The sequence below is a fragment of the Prionailurus viverrinus genome, chromosome D3, assembly GCF_022837055.1.
Source record: "Prionailurus viverrinus isolate Anna chromosome D3, UM_Priviv_1.0, whole genome shotgun sequence".
In the NCBI taxonomy this organism is placed as follows: Eukaryota; Metazoa; Chordata; class Mammalia; order Carnivora; family Felidae; genus Prionailurus; species Prionailurus viverrinus.
This window is the reverse complement of record NC_062572.1, coordinates 49,946,718-49,968,254: the sequence shown is the minus strand read 5'-3', so window position 1 is coordinate 49,968,254 and position 21,537 is coordinate 49,946,718. Positions and strand designations below refer to the sequence as shown.

The 21,537-nt window shown below is 36.6% G+C and overlaps 1 protein-coding gene across 8 annotated transcripts in view; it reads right to left on the bottom strand.

Annotated features, from left to right (window-relative positions):
• TAF4B (TATA-box binding protein associated factor 4b) overlaps positions 1-21,537 on the bottom strand; it is a 179,162-nt gene that overhangs the window by 100,252 nt on the left and 57,373 nt on the right. For all 8 annotated transcript variants that reach the window (XR_007145943.1, XM_047828512.1, XM_047828514.1 and 5 more), the window contains 4 exons: positions 18,295-18,464; positions 13,384-13,514; positions 8,407-8,532; positions 1,643-1,699 (listed from right to left, as the gene is read on the bottom strand). Coding sequence is in view for 7 of the 8 variants with exons in the window: in XM_047828512.1 (XP_047684468.1) it covers positions 1,643-1,699; positions 8,407-8,532; positions 13,384-13,514; positions 18,295-18,464 (484 nt within the window). In the remaining variant the exon portion in view is untranslated. The remainder of the gene's footprint in view (positions 1-1,642; positions 1,700-8,406; positions 8,533-13,383; positions 13,515-18,294; positions 18,465-21,537) is intronic.

The window sequence follows — 21,537 nt, the reverse complement described above, 5'->3', positions numbered from 1 at the left end:
AAGGAAAAGATGGGATAAGATTTTTAAAGATAAAAGGGCAAGCTTTCTGATATGTGTTTTCCCAAAATGGGGTGGAATCACAAGAAAGTAAGATAAGCATCTAATCGGTCCTTAATTGAAACAAAGAGGAATGCTTATGTTTCAGAACAATAGGTTGTCCATTCCCAAATAACCTATGAAGCCAGGCTTGCTTAAAGAGGGTAATGGGTATAGTTCTCATACTAATTTTTTCAGATAGCATCTTTAGATAAATTTTCTGCTGAACAGAAATGAGTATTAGAAGTGTTCTGTTGTTGAAATGTGTCTGACTTCAATCCTTTCTAATGTTCTCCCTTTCCAGTTCTCATCTCAATCCAGAAGAAACCTCTCCATCCAGAGTTCATGCATTTTCCTTCTCTATTTTAGTGAAAACATACCACACTGATTGTAAGAATCTTACTAGATTTCCATTTGTTTTGCCTCAGCTCCTACATTAATCCAAACAATAAGGGCCTTGAAAACATTCATAAATAACCTGCTGCTGCTGGCACCTAGGAGCCAAGTGCTGCAATGTTAAGCAACAACAAATTTCATAGTTCAAGAGGCACAGTTAAGGAAAAAGGTTGCTCAGGAAATCACTCTTATTTAGCACAAAGATCCTTAAAAATTGCATGAAATCAGTCAAGTAACTATAGAAACCAATTTCTTCAGCTCCATATCACACGTCTCACACCTCAATTGTCTTTATTATCGTCTGCTGTCAGATCCTTAATCAGAAATGTGAACAGGCTTGATGATTTATTCAGCAGGGAAAAGAATCTGTAGGTCAAGTGAAAAATTTCACACACACCCAAACACACACCACATCTTCAACCTTAGGTACTTTCATTTCCTTCTGTTCTCAGCAGCTCTGGGGGCAACTCCAGTGAGATCCAATATTAAGGCTCAATTAAAATAAGCTCCAATTAGTGGAGCTTTTTTCTCTGGGGCTAGAAAAGTCAGGAAATGGATATTGGGAAATGTAAAAAGTCAGCTACTGAGAGGAGGCTGCAGACATAAATGAACTTATTTGTTGATTTCTACAGTTGCTATGCAGAGGCCTCTGGGAGTAAAAGCTTAACCAGTCTAAGCTATAAACTAAAACCCCTGCAGCTAAACATGAACTGTGTGAAACAAGGGCTCCATTCCAGAACAGAAAACTGCTGGGCCCAGAAAATTAAAAGCCAGAGGCGTTTTCCATTTAAAACTAAATCCCAGTACCACCTCCCAGCCAAAGAATTATAAGCAGTATCAGATTTACAAAACGAACAATTACCCTGGAAAAATGTAGCCTATTGTACAGTCCCAGATGCTAAATCTCAGAAGTTTCTTTTTTTTTTTTTCTTTTTTTAATCCCACATTATATTCCTCCAAGTACACCACTGTAGTTTACAAAGAGCCATTTCTAGACAGGCCTAAGCCTTGAAAATAAATTTTAAAAAGAGAGCACATAACTCATTGACCTCATTTGAAGTACTGCCCTTGCCTTGAGCAGTTCCTGTCCTTCCCCAAGGCTTCTGCAAATGGTATGCAACAGCAAAATAAACCCTGACCTAATTGCCAGGAGAGAGCTGCCAACCTTCCCTCCAACACAAAGACAAGCATGGTAACTTGAAAGTCCTACCTCTTTGGCTTTCTGCTTTAATCTCAGCTGTTCTGGATCTTCTTTATTGGAACGACTCTATCAAAGGAAAAGAAAATTTTAATAGAAATTACTAGCATCTAAACACCATAGTTGCCGTTAAATATTTAATAAATGACAATTTTCTCTTGTGATTGAAAACCTTAGCTCCGGGGGAAAATGCCTCAATCCAGTCTGGTGCACTCCCTCCGTTACGCCCCCTCCCTCCCATCATCTGGGCCGGCTGCTGCGGCTCTAGCCCCAAGGAAGCTTATACTGAAAATGATGCTAACGATGTCAGTCAGGTCCAGTTGAGGCATGACGCTGTTCTTGTTAGAACACTAAAAATTAAAAAACGGATGGTACAGATGAAGGAAAAGAATAGAAGGATAATTGTTGGCTCAAATGAAGGAAAGCAATCAACACTGGCTAATCTTCAGGTGAAGCCATTTTGGAAAAACCTATGGTATTTCAAGAACTATTAAAACCAAGACTATTAAAATCAATGTATAAAACTGTTGAATCACTATACCGGATGCCTGATTAACTGGCATATAACTTAATATTAACACTGTATGCTAATTAACTGGAATTAAAATAAAAACTTAAAAATAAATCACATAAAATCAGGAACCTGATGGACTTTGAACCAAATCACTATCTCTTTAAAAGTAGAATTTAAAAAAATTAAGTAGGAAATACACCCCAGTGTTTTCATTGGAGTATCTTGTCATCTCTGGGTCCTCCACACCACTTACTTGAATGCTGTGCACAATTAAATGCCCAATAAATGTTTATTAAATATTGCTTTCCATACTGATTCAGTTCAACATTCCAAAAATGAATAATCTTACAGGATTGCTGTAAGGAGAAAACTATCTTCTGTATGCAATACTATGATGAAACTGACAGTAGGGAACTTCATTTCTGAAACTATGAACATTTGTCCACTGAAAAATATGCTGCAGAGTATTCTTTTTTCTGTAACAAAGTTATCTAACTCCTTATAAAGCTGAATATTTGTTCTATGAAATGGAACATCAGCTACCTAAAGGTAACTAACAAAATAAAAGCTAAAGGTATTTTCTTATTTACTAAATTTACTGGATACATTTTACTGATTTATTGGTATTTTTGTTAAGGAAAGAAAGAAACCGTTTAGATTTAAAAGTGCCTTGTAATTTTAAACACCTTAATTAAATACCTACATAAGACTCCACCAAAGCTAATAATTTTCTTCTTCATTTTGTCCCCTTTCTATTAAACTTTTTAAAAAATGATTATATATTTTTGAGAGACAGAGACAGTATATGAGCAGAAGGGCAGAGAGAGAGAGGGAGACACAGAATCTGAAGCAGGCTCCAGGCTCTGAGCTGTCAGCACAGAACCCATTGAGGGGCCCGAACCCATGCACTATGAGATCATGACCTGATCTGAAGTCAGACGCCCAACCGACTGAGCTACCCAGGCACCCCGTCCCCTATCTGTTAAAACAACTTCACTTCAGCCCAAACTAAGATAAAATCCTTATTATTCCACTTATATTAAGAGACAAGCAGTGAGTATATATGCACTTATATAAAAACGTGTGTATATACATATATGTGTGTATATATATTTGTGAGTATATAATTTTTGCCCCAGTATGAAATGGGTACATTTGAGTAGCAAGTCTTTGTCAGTCAAACAGTATTTAATGATTATTCATAGTATAAATTCTATTCTATGTGCCTATTTTGAGCCTGGAGATACAGAAATGAAATAACAAGATGAAGTCCTGCTTTCAAGAGACTTATATTTTAAGAAAATAATAAAACAATAAATTTTATAAAAATTAAATACAGTTATGATTTGTAAAGCATTTATGATGGGGAAAATAAAAAAACAATTACTGATAGTGATAAGTTATAGTAAAGAAAATAAAATTGGGGGCACCTGCACAGCTCAGTCAGGTGGGCATCCAACTCTTGATTTTGGCTCAGGTCACGATCCCAGGGTCATGGGGTCAAGTTCTGCATCAGGCTCTGTGATGAGCATGGAGCCTGCTTAACATTCTCTCTCTCCCCCACCTCCTCTACCCTGCCCTCTCTCAAATAAAAATAAAAATAAAAATAAAATAAAACATGTAATAGAGGAAGGAGTATGTGTGTGGGGGTAGTACTTCTTTAGCTAGGAAGGGAGAAAAGACATCTGAAAGAAGTGATATTTGAGTAGAGATCTGAATGACAAGAAGGAGGCGGCCATGCAAAGATACGGGGGAAGAATACGCCAAGCAAAAGGCACAGTCATTGCAAAAGACTTAAAATGGAATAAGCTTGGTGAAAGAGGAGTGCCTGGGTGGCTCAGTCAGTTGAGCATCCGACTCTTGATTTTGTCTCAGGTCATGATCTCATGAGCTCTATGTCAGGCTTAGAGCTGACAGTGTGGAGCCTGCTTGAGATTCCCTCTCTCCCTCTCTCTGCCCCTCCCCTACTCACAAGCTCGTGCATTGTGTGCTCTCTTTCTCAAAATAAATAAACAAACTTTAAAAATTAAGTAAAGAAAGAAGGCCCAGGTAGCTAGAACATAGAGAAAAGTTGAAAGAGATGGATTGGAGACCACATAGGCCATGGTAAGGAGCTGGGGTTTAATTCTAGTTATAAGAAAAAGCCACTATAGGGCTTGGAGCACAGGAGTGAGATGCCACTGATACAACACCTTAGATCACTCGGGCTGCTATGCAGTGGATGCAGAACCATAGGGACCCAAGATTGGAGGTACAGGCACACAGAACAATGGAGGAGACTACTCTAAAACAACCATTGTTTTATTTTTTTAGGTTTATTTATTTATTGAGAGACAGAGACCGAGGGAGTCGGGGAGGGGCAGAGAGAGAGAAAGAGAGAGAGAGAGAGAGAGAGAGAGAGAGAGAGAGAGAGAGAGAATCCCAAGCAGGCTCTGTGCTGATCAGCACAGAGCCCGACGTGGGGCTCAAACACACAAAACTGTGAGATCATGACCTGAGACAAAACCAAGAGTTGGACATTCAACCAAAAGAGCCACCAAGGTGCCCCTAAAACAACCATTGTTTTAGAAAAAGAGAAGGGCAGCTTGGACTAGTGTCATAACAGAGAAGATGATGATAAATGATCAGGTTGAAATATATTTGAGGCAGATTTATTGATGGACTGGATATAGGGTGTGAAGTAAAGAGAATTAAGGATGATTTCCTAGGATTCTAGTCTAAGCAACCGGAAGGGTGAGAATTCCAACTTTCTGAGAGGATGAAGACCAGAGCAGATGTAGGACACAGGAATTCAACTTTCAGGTTTAGATGCCTAATTAGCTAAGATGCACACTTGGCACCCTCAAAGAAGGTCAGCAAGACTGGAGCAAAACGAGTGAAGAAGGGAGGGATAGAATGAGCTCAGAGAGGGAGGTGGGTACCTTTTAAGATCTAGTAAGAAGTTTGGATTTTATTTTAAATGCAAGAGGAAGTCACTGAGGTTTTCAAGTAATAGAGGAACACATGATTTGTTATGAAAACACTATTCTGACTAGAGTATGAAAAACGGATTGTAAAAGGAAAACAAGATCAGTTAGGAGACATTACAAAAGTCCAAGTGGAAGATGACTTAGACCAGAGAGGTGACACTGGTGATAAAGAGACGATGAAGACTACATCTGGGAAACAGAACAGGAAGTAAACTGGATGTAGGGAGAGGAAAAGGAGTTAAGGGTGACTCCTAAGTTTTCTGGTTTGAACATCAAGGAAAACAATTGTGTTGTTTACTAAGTTAGGAAAACCTATTAAGAGTAAAAGGTATTTTGAGTGGGGAGGAAAATCATAAAACCTGGGATACTCTAATATTTAGAAGTCTGGCAAAGGAAGAAAAACCAAGAGAGAATGAGACTATATTATATCCAATAATAACTAAACAAGTATTTAATAGTTTATGACTTTGTTTACAGCACAGTAATTGGAAATAAAATATGAATAAACCACCTCATCACATTGACTGTGTGCTTGCTTATAATACTTGACAGCTCAAGGAAGAGCATCTTCCTGCCCCAGCTGTCCTTCCCAGCTCAAGAGGGGTCAGCATGGGGACTGAGGCAGTGAGAAACAGCACAGTGATAAGGTTGTGGTGCACCACTTCCTTGTGAGGGTTGGGGACATGAAGTTATAGACCAGTGGCCAAGAATGCGGGGTGATGAAGGGCTGGGGAGACCGACCAAGACATGGCCAGTAAGTATGGCTACTAATTACACAGGCAATGAAATGAAGGCAGGGGAAACAGTGGTAGCAGACACAGAAGGCAGCCAGCATGGCTGTTTTGGAGATTAGTTACACGGATCAAGTAAGTAAATTGAGCACATAAGAAAATAAATTGAGGATAACAAGAGTCAACTATCTGACTAAGGAGAAAGTATTTATAAACATGGAAAGGTTTAGGCTAGAAAAAGTCCTAAGATATTGGAGTCGGAGGTATCCATATAAATTATGGTTTCAGAACATAAATAGTTACAAATAGTTTAGAACAAACTATTTGTTTTAGAACAAATAGTTACAAATGTATGTTTGTGTATATATAGATACATGGGTACATACATATACACCATAGGTATGTTTCCTAGATGTGTCCACTTGACAGGGCCTACATGTGATGACACCCCATTAGCAATGAGCACACTGTAAGCTCTACTCTTGGTTTCTGGACAACATCCTCAACTAAAAAGACACAAGATTCTTTAGGGGAAATGGCTGATTCCAGGGCTGAGGAAGGACAAGCAAAAGCTGGGCCTGGAACATCTTGTGTCAGAAAGTAAGGACAAGCTCAGGGAATGATGGGAAACATGAGTAACAGAGAAAAGTGCCAGCTGGAAGGGTCTCCCACTCAGGAGGAATTTGAGCATCAAAAGAATAATTAATAGTAATGGATTACAACCTGTTGAATCACACAGAAATCCAAGAGCCCATACGGATATCAATGAATGCATGCATGAATAAATGAATAAAAGAGAAAGGAAAGCTCTTCCACATAGTAGAATGCTAATAAACGTAGAAGAGGATGAGAATTTAAAAATCACTATTTGCGTATTTATAAGTTGTGCCCATCATAGAAGTGACTGATTCAGGTAGACACCATCTATGGGTGCTAAAGTGGATACACAGAGGTTTGATGAAGAAGGGGATAACTGATATAATCCTGGAATGTCTTCCTATGAAAAACTGATTAGAAAAGGGAAAGTGGCAAATTTAAAATGAAGAGAATTGACAGGCACCCACACAACTGGGTGATCAAGGTTGCCTTTTGATATAATCACCTGGGAAGAATGTATATATTCCTGCCAAGAATTCATGACCTAAGACATGAGGAAATATCAGATGAACCCAGGAATTATTAGTCACCCTATAGATGGTAAGGCCTATACTCCTGAAACTTGTCAAAGACATGAGGGAGAAAGTCAGAAATCTAACTGAAGGAGTCTGAAAAAGAGAGGGCAACAAATAAAACACATATTGCTGAATGAAGAATAAACCATGGAGGAAAAGGAGAATGAGCCGAGACAGCTGGTGAAATCTGAATGGGGTCTGTGGATTACATGGCAGTGTTATATTGTTCACAGCCTGATTTGGAGGGTTATACAGCAGAATGTCCTGTTTTCACAAATACATGCTAGAATGTTTAGCAGTGATGGGACATCATGGCTGAAGCCTGCTTTCAAAAAGGTTCAGAGAAAGGCTAATTAGAGATGATAATTGCACTACTTGTAAATACTAAAAAACAAAACAAAACAAACAAAAAAACACCTCTGAATTCAAAGAAAGAACAACAAAGGAATGAAAGAGAATAATGATAGTGTGTGTGTGTGTGTGTGTGTGTGTGTGTGTGTGTGTGTGTGTGTGTGCGCGCGCGCGCGCAGAAAGGATAGAGATGGAGAAAATGCGGTAAAATGTTAAAAATGGGGGGCATCTGAGAAAAGGAGAGGAGGATTCTTTGTACAGTACAGCAACTTTCCTGGTAAGTATGAAATACTTCAAAATAAATTAATTTTTAAACAGGTGATTCGTATGTGATTAGGAACAAATACTCTGATATGGGAGACTGACAATAACACTAAAAATTAAAACTAAGGTGTTTAAAACAAAAAATAAGTCTAGTGCCCAACCTTTATGACTACATGCAAGGCCCTAGGACTACAAGGAAATGTGAAGCAACAAAATGCAAACCACGGTAGAACCAGCTTTCAGGCCATCAGGCACTAACAGTTCAGGAAAATGTTTCAATAAAGAAGAAAGGAAATAAATATAGTTATATGTATTTATAAGATAAATACTTTTCTTCTTACCTGTTCTTTCATTCTCTAACCCATTTCTGCCCATGCTATATTTTGCTCCATATAATCCTAATTAATCCTAATTTTACCCATAAATTTCCAAATTTTCCTCTCTCAGGTTCAACTTGGCACATATCAAATTATATCCCTAAAAAAACCTTGAGCATTTTTAAAAAACATTTTTACTTAAGGGTAGTAGGTATGATCCTAGGCACACAGGAATTGAGAATGAGGAGATAAAAGATTATATCTCATTAAGCTAAATTAGCTGACAGTCACTGTATGACACTATCCTGGCTGTGAGAGACTTTATTAGTAATCTCATTTCAAGAAATCCTTCAGAGAAATCTCAAAGCTTAATAAAAACAAGACAGTCAACCAACAATAAAGCCAATTCTGACCTCCTTGCCAGGCCACGTTCAATCATAAATCATGTAGGCTCTTACCTTGGCTACCCTAAGTAGCATTTCTCTTTCTTCTAAATCCTTTCTCTGCTTCTCCAATTGATCTAGCTTTTCAAGAAATTTGAGCTGTGATCTGGTATCACTAGACAGGATGTAATTTTCACTTGCCTGGAAAAAAAGAAAAAAAAAAAAGATTCCTAATGATCCTTAGGCAACACATTCTACATGAGGTTTAATAAATCAGCTAAAGACAATAATACCAACATACACAGGGAGCTAAATTTTCAAGATGTAATATTTGTATTTCTGATAATACAAACAACAACAAAAAATCCTTAGTCATCCTTGAAAGTTGAGAGGTTATTAAGCATTCAAATTTCAGAGCTTTCCTAGAAAGCCGCAAGGGGGAAGAAAAGAGAATTAAGCCAAGCAAATCCTAACAATAGGAAGTAGAAAGCAAGAAGTAGAAAGCATGTACCTATAATCTAAAATCTGTTTAGTTAAATTATTGTCCCATCTCTGCAGACCTTACTATGTTTAATGAAATCTCAGGCCTGTCAAAGACAAAATCAAAACCAAACAAAAAAATCCCAAACAAAAAAACAATCACTTCACTAAAAAATACATCAAAGATGAAAGTTACCACCCCCATTTCCATTGCTGGATTGGTCTAACCTTGACAAGTGAGTACAACTTCAATCAAAATAGAACATAAGATGAAATGGCAAACATTTAATATCCTAAACCTTGTTTTGAGGACTCCTTTAAGCTATGAACTTGGACAGAAACTAAAGTCAAAGGAAGTAAGTAGATAATTTATAAATGAGAGCCATAACAGAGAAGTATAATTATTTGCCTTAATTTGCTCCATAAAATGATAAAATTTACATTGCTTTATTTATTTTGATATTCTAGAGTGTAAGACAGTGCTTTCCAATCTAAATATTTTTAAAATTTTCTTCATCTATCTTTCTAATACACCTAAGATGGGGATTGGCGGATGCAATCTTCCCAATCAGCATTTAAGATATCCTGCCATCTAGTCATCTCAGTAAATCAGACACCCAAAATATGGGACAGAGACTGTGGGAGACTGTTTAACAGGAAAACTTAAAGTTTTTAAACATTTAGTCTAACAGTCAGTGCCTGGCTTGGAAATCATAGGTATAGCACCAAGCCCATCTTTGTTTTATCCCATGCTTATGGTTGATTCAATTAACTGGGACCAAGAGATTTCATATGCCCAAGATTCTTTCTAAATTAAATTTTTATTGTTGGTATTTAACTAGATCAAAAGAGTATTACCGTAGTATAACGAACAAGGATGTATTAGTGCTACTTATTTTAGTTCATGTTCAATACAAAATGAATTCTCAAATGCTTTTAAAGTTAAATAATACAAGATAGAATATGGAATACATTATAGGCCAACCATGAGGCATAAACATAATAACCAGTGGTTTCTTAAATACTTCATCTTTACCATTTTTGTGCTCAGATACTCTGGGGATAGTTTACTGACTTAATTTAATTTTAAAAGGACAACAAACACTAAATTAAAAAGAAACACAGACTTTCTAAAATTTAACCCAATCTCATCCCCATGCTAAGACCCCTTCTTCTTCTCCCAATTTAGATACAACTGCCTCTGGTTTAATGCATCCTTCCTTTATTCTTACAGATGCTAAGCAAATGAGTGTCTCCCCTATTCCTATTGATTCCCCAAACTTATTTAAACAACAGTAACCCCATCTTACCACGTTGCTTCCTGTCTACCACACAGGCCTAACCCAAGTCTTTATGTTAGGTTGAATAGGGTGGTTTAACAATGAAAATATAAGGACTCAGACCAAATGATAAAAACCATTATTATTATCCCATCTAAAGGAAGCACAAAGCCCCTTTCAACTAGAAAACACTGAAGCTTCTCCATGACCACTGGCGTGCAGAAGACTATCTTCGGCTGGAAAACACCTGGCAGCAAGATCAAAAGCTCTGTGTCACATGTGTCACTTTCTACTTCTTTACTTAAATCTCAGTTTATGGACAATGATTAATTAGATAATTATATCTAAACATGTGAAAGATTACCAAAAGTAGATGGATGTCAAATGAAAAGAGATGGTGGGATTTTGCTTTTAATAAAAGTAAGCTTGTTTTTGTGAAATTCATAGGGTAAAAATTCCCACACTGTACAGATAAAAATAAATCCTATCAGGGATGAACTAAAATGTAAGGACAGAGCTAAATCTGTGACACAATGATTATTATAAGATCAAAGTCTACAAAACAAATATAATTTTGAACTAGATCCAAATGTAACTAAATGATTATTACTTCTGTTTAAAGAAGGATGATAATGTAGTACAAATTCAGACAGTGGCATTAGTTGCACTAAGTAATGAGTGTGGGGAAAGGCAAGCAGGGGAAAATCAATTAGGTTATGGTTAAGGAAGTGTTAGCTTTAAGCTAAGTTACTGAGGTTCCAGGTGGGGTAGATATTATCCATTTTGCCTTGGGCAACAAAATCCTTAGAACATATGCTATTAATATACAACAGAAGAATTCCATCTGAAGACTGGAACACACAACAGTGACTTGGATGACAGAATAATAAACATTACATGGAAATATTCTATTCCATACTAAATTATACCATTATGTTTTATATAAAAACTGCTCACTATAAATAAAAGTGTACTCATATATCTCTGAAACAGTTCAGTGACTGAGGTGGGAATAGGGGATAATCCAGGCTGGAAAAATTTTGAAGACTTTTAAAAGTTACAGTAAAAAGCCAAAAAGAAAGACTATTTTCTCCACATCCCAGTATTAAAGGTAAACTGATATAGGTCAAATTAGATTATTACAAATTTAGGATGTTAATTGTAATACCCAAGGTAGCCGTCAATAAAATATCTAAAAATACATACACAACAGGAAACGAGAAGGGTATCAAAATAGTACACAACAACAACAAAAATCAAACCAAAGAGGTAGTAATAACAGATAAGGGATTTAAAAAAAGCTACAATGCATACAGAAAAATAGTCAAATATCGTAAGTTCCTCCTTATGAGTAATCACTTTAAATGTAAACGGATTAAACTCCCCAATCAAAAGGTAGAGACTAACATTATCCAAACCAACAAGCTGCCTTACAAGAGATTCACTTTAGATGAAAGCATATGAACAGACTGAAAGCGAAAAGATGGAAAAAAGATTTCATGCAAATAATAACCAAAGAATGCAGGTGTGGCTATACTGATACCAGGTAAGATAAACTTTAAGTCAACAATTGTTAAAAAACATAAACAAGGACATGATATGTTGACAAAAGAGTCAATTCATCAAGAAGATATACATACCAGACAACAGAGTCCCTAAATTTATGAAGCAAATGACAGAACTAAAAACAGAAATAGGGGTCTACAATAACAACTGAAGTCTTCATTACCTCCCTTTCAATAATGGGTAGAATTCCTAGACAAAGATCAATAAGGAAATAGAGGACTTAACATTATAAACCAACTAGATCTACCAGACATTTATGAATACTCCCCCCAAAAACAGAATACGCATTCTGCTCAAGTGTGCATCGAATATTCTCTAAGACAGATCCTACGTTAGGCCACACAATAAGCCTAAATAAATTTTAAATGACTGACTCACACAATCTCCTCTGCCCATACGGAATGAAGCTAGAAATCAACAATGAAACAGAAATTAAAAATTTCACAAATATGTGGCAACTCAACAGCATACTCTCAAACAACCATCTGATCAAAGAAGTCTCAAAGGAAATCAGAAAATATTTAGAGATAAATGAAAACAAAAACACAGTGTTCCAACATTGGAACATCACACTTACAGAATGCAGTGAAAGCAGTGCTCAGAGGGAAATTTATAGCAGTAAATGCCTACATTAAAAAAAGGAAGATCTCAAACCAATAACCTATTTTATATTTTAAGGAAATAAAATTAAAAAATGAAAGTGGGATCATTACTGCTGACCTTACAGAAGTAAAAAGGATTATAAGAGAACACTATAAAAAACTATATGCTAACAAATTAGGCCCAAGAAGAAATGGACAAATTCTAAAAACACACAAAAATAGTGAAAGTGTTTTTTTTCCCCACAGCTTTTTCTCCTCGTGATCACATATTTTTAAGTCAGTCCAGCAAGTTCTCACAAAGATTTATACAACTATAAATAGTTCTTCCAAAGTTCTAAATAAAGCAGAAAGGAGAGAAAATAGAATGATTCCTCCAGGGAACTTACCAGTGATGTGGTAACTGATATTTCCCTGAGCTCCTTTTAACCCATGGCAAAGACATTGTGACAATGACCATTCTCACAAACTCAAGACCTCATAAGGTAACCCACATGCTGCACAAAATCTAGCCAACATTTCTTGACATAGGAGGAAAAGGTTATCTTTTTCCTTTTCATCCGTCACCACCCAATAAATTTGCTCTCCACCAAAATCATAATGCAAATAAATCAAGTGCTTTCATCTTCATGATGGCAAGTGATTTGGTTCATACCACAAGGGACAAGACAGGCTATCCTTGCATTTAATTTGTTTAAAAAGCAGCCAATAATGATAATGAGCGGCACCAGCATTAGCATTCAATGCAATTATTTAACTTATTAAAAAGGAACAACAATGCTAGCAGATTACAGATCACTGAAGAGAACACAGCTATCCAATATTCCATTCTAACACATTCTCCCTCCTAATCAAAAGCTGTAGAAGTCTGAGGCAGAACAGATGCATATATCAATCTACACTGACACAAAAGCTTTGGACACAATTTTAAACTCTATTTTATTTGTCATGTAAGGATATCTAAATCAGGCAAATTAGGAATGAAACTTTGTCTACCAGTATGAACTACAGCTTGACCATTTCCTTTATAAAAATATACTTAGAATATGAATCCACACCAAAAAACTATCTTTAACACAACAAAGAGGAAAGAGGAGAGTCTGTATTTCTTTAACGATTTCCTTTACCTTGTATGTTGTCATTCGATGCTGAGCAATTGTAGTCAGTTTTTCTAGAAGGCCTCGTAATCGCTCCTGTGTTGCATGGGAGATCAAGTTCACAGCATCAGAGTTAAGTTCTGTAATGTCATGCTTTTTACCTGTGGAAGCAGAGAAAATCCATTACGTGTTTTAGTAGTGGCTGATAATTGAAATAATTAGCACAGCAGGTATTCTGTTCCCCCTGGAAGTCATACCCATTATGAATAAAGGTTTGGAGATTATGATTTTCCTGGTAAAGTCACAACTTCAAAGATCTTAGACATTACATTAATAAAACCTAGCCTGAAGCCTCAGAAAATATAGACATTGTTTCACTTAGCCTCTAGAATCATTCTCCTTGCAAGGTCATTTATAGGACAAAGTTAATAAGAACACAAATCAAGTCTAGCGTTCAGGGAGGAAAATGGTAACTGCAGAAATTAGTGCCGTATTCTGTTAATTTCAGTAATTAAAAAAATAGAAAATTACATTTTGCCCTGTTTGACACTGTTAACAATTTACGACATTTATTTCAATGAATTCAGATTGTGGGTCTCTGTTACTGCCTTGTCTACAAGACATACCTACATTCCTTTTGTCCATTACCAAACATGCTTATTTTGCTTTAACTCATGTTCTGATAAACTGGCCTGGTAATTAATTTATAAGTTGAAATAGATTCAAAACCTCATCATTTCACTCCTCTATTTGAATAATTTCTCTCTCACTATATCTCATTCCATAAAGAAACCAAACTTCTATTCTTCTTTCTGCTAACTAGGAAGAAAGATTCAAGAAAACAACTTGGACCACATACCCAAAGGCAGAAGGCTCATTTATAAATCAATCTTATCAGTTTTTGAATAATAATTCCTCAGCTCAGTGAACCACCTGTATCAACAGAGACCTAATTCTAAAGATATAGCCAATTAGGTTGGCTAATTTAAATGAGTTTTTAATAGTACTATTGTGTTTATTTTTAACAAACATAAGAGTTTGCTTTTGCACTCTCATCTGAAACATACTCTTAAATACTCCCAGTGTGAATGAGTACAGCAAAATAGCAAAGATAGGCTTTAATTAAAAGCCAACAAATCTTATATTCATTCTTTAACACGATTTCATAATAAATGTTAAACTTCAAAGTATAGGCTATAGGATGTGAGGGCTACCTGGCTGTGACATCTGATCACCAGGGTGGATGTGGCTGATCTGGCTGCCAAGGTGCAGTCCCTTTCCTCTCTCAGTGTTCCTTGTGCATCCCTCCCAAAGCTACATGTTCCTTAAACTGACAGAACTGGATAGAGGAGGGCCATTCTTTGGTCAGGGGTATGTGAGTAGCTGCATTCCCTTACTAGAACCTCCAAAAAAGCGCTCAAGGTCCAAAATGCAGGCTATAGCAAAGCAGACAGGAAGAAGATATAAAACTATTTAGCCTCTCCTAAGCCAAACCTTCAAAATGTGGTTCATTGCTATCTAGCAAAACTGAATTCATCGCCAATTTTAGATTCAAGCAGGGAAAAAACACTACAAAGCCAAAGCTACTCTACTAAAACTGTCAGCATACATAAATAGCAGAGGTCTTCTACATACAGGACACAACTTCAAAATCATCCAATGATTAAAGTTACAACTAAACATGGGTAGATGGGTGATGACATGTCAGTTCATGACTAAGGGAAAGAAAATGAACACATAGAAATATGTAGTGTTTTGGAGGGAAACTTCAAAAATAATTTTATATGTATTTATAAAATCGTTTATCCTATGTAAAAAAAAAAATCACGTTTTAGAGTATTAGAAATAAACAAGTGAGGGGATTTGCAGACAATTCCAGGGTTTAACGAACACTCAAATGTTCCAATATCTTTACTCCACTGATAATAAAACATGACAAAGTTACCAAGTTACAACACCTGGGTGGCTCAGTTGGTTGAGCGTCCAACTCTTGATTTCAGCTCAGATCACGATCCCAGAGTTGTGGGACCGAGCCCTGTGTCAGACTCTGCACCGAGCATGTGGAGCCTTGCTTAAGATTCCCTCTCTTCCTCCCTCCCTCCCTCCCTCTCTCCCCCTCAACCCCTCTCCCCCACTTGTGCTCACTCTCTAAAATTTAAAAAAAAAAAAAAATTCCCACTTTTAAATATAACACTCTCTTTAAATCAACATAATTGATTTAAAAAAATCTAGCTGGTACTTGAAAGCTTGTTATGTGATTTTATAGAATGTCTGTAATTTAATTTAGGTAATTAACAAAAAAAGGAAAAACATTGGCATGTTTACTATCCTAACATTTAAGTAGAAAAACCTTCCAAAAAAAATTCTCTGGAACTTTGGACTATTAAGGAATAGTCCTGGTTCTGATCTGTTCTGTAAAGATGGAATTTTACTATAAATGGAAAACATTCCTAGAAATACATAATTCCACTCACTCTATAGTTTTATTGTTTTTTAAAAAGCTTAGGTAATTCAGAAGTAAGAAGTTTTGCAATTTTCTATCCTAGTAAGTGACACATTTGTGATTATTAAGGACTGAAAATACAAATAGCTGTTCCCAGAATTCTTCTTGAAAACAGAGGCTGGCAAATTAAATTTGATCTCTTTTTGTATATGAAGTTCGATAGGGATACAGTCTTGCCTATTTGTTTACATATTCTCTAAGGCTGCTCTTGCAATGTAATAGCAGAGTTGAGCAGCCGTGATACAAACCACATGGCCCACAAAGTGGCAAATATTTACTATCTGACCCTTTGCAGAGAAAAATTGCCCATCCCTGTCCTAAATGATCAAACTGTTCTTGCAATGCCAAAGACTTTCCTATCATATAATCAAAGTTTAAGTCAAATTAAAAACAAAATTTGTTAGGGGGTGGGGTGGGAACGAATAAAACTAAGTATCTATTTCTACTCTACCAAAGCTCTAGGTAATTATATAGTTACATGGAGTCAATACCAGTAAGTTTCCTAAGCCATCACAGGACGGTAAAATGCGTCTTCCAAAATTAAGGAACTGGCTCCTATACCGTACACAACACTTAGGCAAAGAAGAAATTGAAACAGTAAGAAAGGAAAATGTGGCATCTGGGTGGCTCAGTCAGCTGAGTGTCGGACTCTTGATTTCAACTCAGGGACATGGGATTAAGCCCTGCATAGGTCTCTGAGCTTCACACTGAGCACTGAGCTTGGAGTACACTTAAGATTTTCTTTCTCTCTCTCTTTCTGAATCTTGCCCCCTTCCCACCTGTCTCATGCTCTGTCTCTAAAGTTAAAAAATAAATAAAAATAAAAATAAAAATAAAAATAAAAATAAAAATAAAAATAAAAATAAAGGAAAGGGAAGAAAGAAGGAAAAGGAGAAGGAGAAGGCAGGGAGAAAAGGCAAACAAAATGCAAGCAAACAGCAAACATTTTAACAAGAGCTCTTCTGAATTCCTATACTTTTAGACTGCTTATAAATTCTAGTTTTTCATAATAAAAGAAAGATAACATACCCAAGTTACATTAGAGATTAAAAAAAAAAAGGTGCAGGAGCTCAAACATTTATTATTTTGCAAAACAGATTTAAAATATGTAACAGTAATGTACTTTGTAGTCTTTAAAAATACCATGATGGCTCAGTTGGTTGAGCATCTTTTGATTTCAGCTCAGGTCATGACCCCAGGGTCATGGGATGCAGTCCCACACTGGGCTCCGTGCTGAGCATGGAGCCTGCTTAAGATTCTCTCCCACTCTCTCTCCCTCTTTCCTACTCGTTCTGTCTCCCTCAAAAAAAAAAAATAAATAAATAAAATACCATGGGTATAATCAGAAATCAGAAACCTTCAGATTTTTGTGTTAGGGCTTCAATATAAAATATAAAGATTCTTGGGGTGCCTGAGTGGCTCAGTCTGTTAAGCATCCAACTTCAGCTGGGGTCATGGTCCTGCGGTTCATGGGATGGAGCTCCACCCACATCAGGCTGTCTGCTGTCAGCGTAGAGCCCGCTTTGGATCCTCTGCCTCTCTCTCTCTCTCTCTTTCTCTCTCAAGTATAAACATTTAATAATTATAATAATGATAAAAATAATAATAATAATAAAGATTCTTACTAAAGTATACTCAAAGGTCACTAGTATTGACCTCCCAAATTTGATATGGGAGAAGGGACTCCAAAAAGTCCCAGGGTTAGGACACAAGAAATAAGATGACTCACAGGCAATATTCTCTCTCCAAACTGTCTCATTTCTCAGTCAATATGGGGAGAGTGCAGTCTCTCACATTACTGCAAGTTTGGTATTAAAGAACAACAAAAAAGCTGTGTGGCTCCAGAACAAAACTGGTACATTTTTTCCATTTCCTTCTACACGCTGCAGCCATCTAATAGCTACTTTTGAACCCAGAAAGACACCTAGTATTTTAATTTAGTTCTTTTAGGGCAACAAGTTTAATTTCAGGGTTGAGATTTAAAAAAAAAAAAAAAAAAGGGACTTACTCTCAACTTCTGTATTTCTGTTCCACAATATTTGGCAGTTTCTGTATTTCATAAACATGAACTTGTAATGTATGCATGCACATGTATACATATGTACTTAAGTCCAACCATGAAAGGAACAGGACAGAAAAAAAATTGTATGTCATGTGTACAAATTCACATAAAAATACACACATCTTTTTCTAAGAAATATAAATAAAATATTAACTTCTATTATCTAAACCCAAAACAGTAGGTTATGATTTAAGTTACATTAGTAGTTCTTAAAATGAAACGCCTCTTTCTAGAACACCCATGAAATCCTGATTCTTTCCACAGCCTTATTTAAGCCTCAGAGTTCCAGGAACACCAACCCAGGCTGTCTCTTTTGATAATACTTTCCCTGGAACAGACAGTACTCTCAGGTCAACAATCATAAGTCTGCACTTACCAATGTCTAAAATTCTCTTTTGTAGAGCTCCAATGAAAAGAAATGGTTCATCTTTACATGACTGAACAAGTGTGCCAACCAAGTCAGAGTTTGTTGCTAAGATGCAAGCATTTTCTTCACTGAGGTTGACCCCTGCCATGGAAGCCACATCATTGATGTCATCTTCATCTCTAAGAGGAAAAAAAGATAGCTTTTTGGTGGTGGTGGTGGTTGGTGATCTGTACATGAATGATTTAAGAGAGCAAAGAACTACAGATCTTTCCTTATAACTACAGACATTAATTTCTCAACTCATCCAAGCAAGAGAACTGAACAATAGCTATCTTTCCCTGGAAGCTTTTAAAATTAATTGATATGTCTAACCATTAGTGTATATTTAATCAGAAAGATGAATCAGAAGCAACTGTGTCTCCTAGTGTCCATCTCTCTTTCAGTTTAGTCAATGAGGGACTTGGGAGTTAAACTAAGTTATCCACAAATGCCCTGAAATGAAGAGACAAAGAAATGAAAACAGACTTCTTTGTTTTCATCCAAGATGATTAAATGCCCTCTGATTTCCCCAGTGTACTCTACTGTTCCACTGAGGAGCAGGAGAAATCCCCTGGTCCTCAAAGGTCCGTACCCACATAAAGACCCTTGAAAAGAAGCTTTCTTGACTAACTATTCTGAAACCAAATGGTTAAAACTAGTTTTGATTTTCTGCCTGAGACTTTTGGTGTGCTCCATCTGTACCAACTGAATTCATTAAACCACATCCTCGAGCAAATGGCTGCAAAGGTCTACATACAAGATATAAAATTATACACACACACACATACTAACATGACATATATATAAAACACAAAGTATGTTTGAGCTCCTTGCATCGCACCAGCAAAATTAAATAGTTGTTTTTATCTAATAGGATTGCTACATGGCTACAGTGCTAAGATGAGCGTATCTGTTTAAGGGTAGAGAAGAGAGAAAAGAAATACGAAAATTCCCTCACAGCATCCTTATCACCGTATGTAATAACAAGCAGGTTACCGATCATAACTCAACTATCAACGCATAACATAATTTACACAAACATGATTATATAAAAAAGATGTTGCTTCTCTTTATTGCATGGGCCAAATGGTATATCATGTGGTCTCACGTCAATAGATTTAAATTATGAAACTCCCTGTGGTAATGCATTTGTGCATGGGAAAGGGAAATAAATTATAATTGTCAAGTACTCAAGAAATGAAGGCCTCTGGTGTTCCACTTTAAAAAGCAGCGTTTAGGGGTGAGGGGGAAAGAGATGATGCTCAAACATATATGAGAGATTAAAAAAAAAACAAAAACAACTAAATAAAAGAAAGCTAGACACGGCAGTTGAAAGTGAGAGATAGAACAATAGTCTCATAATCTGAACAGATTTAAAACCCTAACATTCAGAGGTGAGTCTTTACAAAGGGAAAAATAAAACATGCAATACAAAGAAACTATACAAAAATGCTTGCAGTCCGCCTTATCAAATGTCACAGAGGTATTGTCAGAAGTATGAATGCCAAAAATGGTTCTAAGAATTATTTTGCCACCTACATAAATAGTGTTTCCAGAAACATCTAAACATGTAAACATCTTAAGTGTAAGAATGGCAGACACCATAAACCCAAAGATGGACCAAGATCCAAATAAAAAAATAAAAGGTCTGAGTGAAAAATATTTCTAAAAACCCCAGGTCTCAAGAGGCACCTGGCTGGCTCAGTCAGTAGAGCATGTGGTTCTTGATCTTGGGGTTGTGAGTTTGAGCCTCACGTTGAGGGTAAAGATTACCTTAAAGTGCAAAAAACAAACAAAAAACCCGATATATCAAGGGAATGAAAATACGAGCTAAACAAACTGGGAGAAAATATTTGTAAAAGGCATCAGATAAAAGGACTGTTATCCAAAATAACACAAAGAACTCCTAAAACTCAGCAATAAAACAAACCAATTAAAAAATGGGCCAAAGACCTAACAGATGCCTCACCAAAGATGTACAGATAGCAAAGAAGCATATGAAAAGATGCTCCACATCCTTTCACCAGAGAAATATACATTAAAATGAGATAACACTAAACATCTGTTTGAAAAGGCAAAATCCTAAACACTGACATCAAATGCTGGTGAGGATGTGGAGCAACAGGAACTCGCATTCACTGCTGGTGGGAATGTCAAATGGTACAGTCACCCTGGAAGATAATTTGGCAGTGTATTACAGAACTAAACATACTTTTACTGTACAATCCAACAACCACACTTCCCTTTACCCAAAGGAGTTGGAAACTTATGTCCACACAAAAACTTGTACACAGATGTTTAGAGCAGCTTCAAAGACAACAGATAAAACTTGGAAATAATCATGATGTCCTTCAGTAACTAAATGTATAAATAAATTGTGGCATATCCAGACAATGGAGTTTTAAGTGCTAAAAAAAAAAAAAAAATTGAGATGTCACACCATGAAAAGACATACAGGGAAACTTAAATGCATATTACTAAGTGAAAAAAGTCAATCTGAAAAGGCTACATAACGTATGATACCAACTATATGACATTCTGGAAAAGGCAAACTAAAAAGCCCGGCAGTTGCCAGAGATTTAGCGAGGAGAGAGATGAATAGCCAGAACACAGAATTTTTAGGGCAGTGAAAGTACTCTGTATGATACTATAATGTTGGATACACATCATTCATTATACACTTGTTAAAACCCATAGGATGTACTACACCAACAGCAAACTGTAATGTAAATTTTGGACTTTGAGGGATACTGATGGCCAATGCAGGTTTGTCAACTGTGACAAATGATCACTATGGTGGGAGATGTTGATAATGAGGGAGGTGATGCATGTGTGGGATTAGGGGAATTCTCTGTATCTTCCGAACAATTTTGCTGTGAACCTAAACCTGCTTTAATAAACAATATCTATTTTTTTAAAAAAGGCCAACTACACATTAATGAAGAGCTAGTTCACTCTAAAATTGAAACCCAACCAGTTACTTACCATCTCTAGGACTCAAATTTCCTTTAAAAATGAGTAACTTAGGGGTGCCTGGGTGGCTCAGTCGGTTGAGCATCCAACTTCAGCTCAGGTCATCATCTCACAGCTTGTGGGTTCAAGCCCCTTGTCAGGCTCTGTGATGATGGCTCAGAACCTGGAGCCTGCTTTGGATTCTGTGTCTCCCTCTCTCTCTGCCCCTCCCCAGCTCATGCTCTGTCTCTGCCTCTCTCA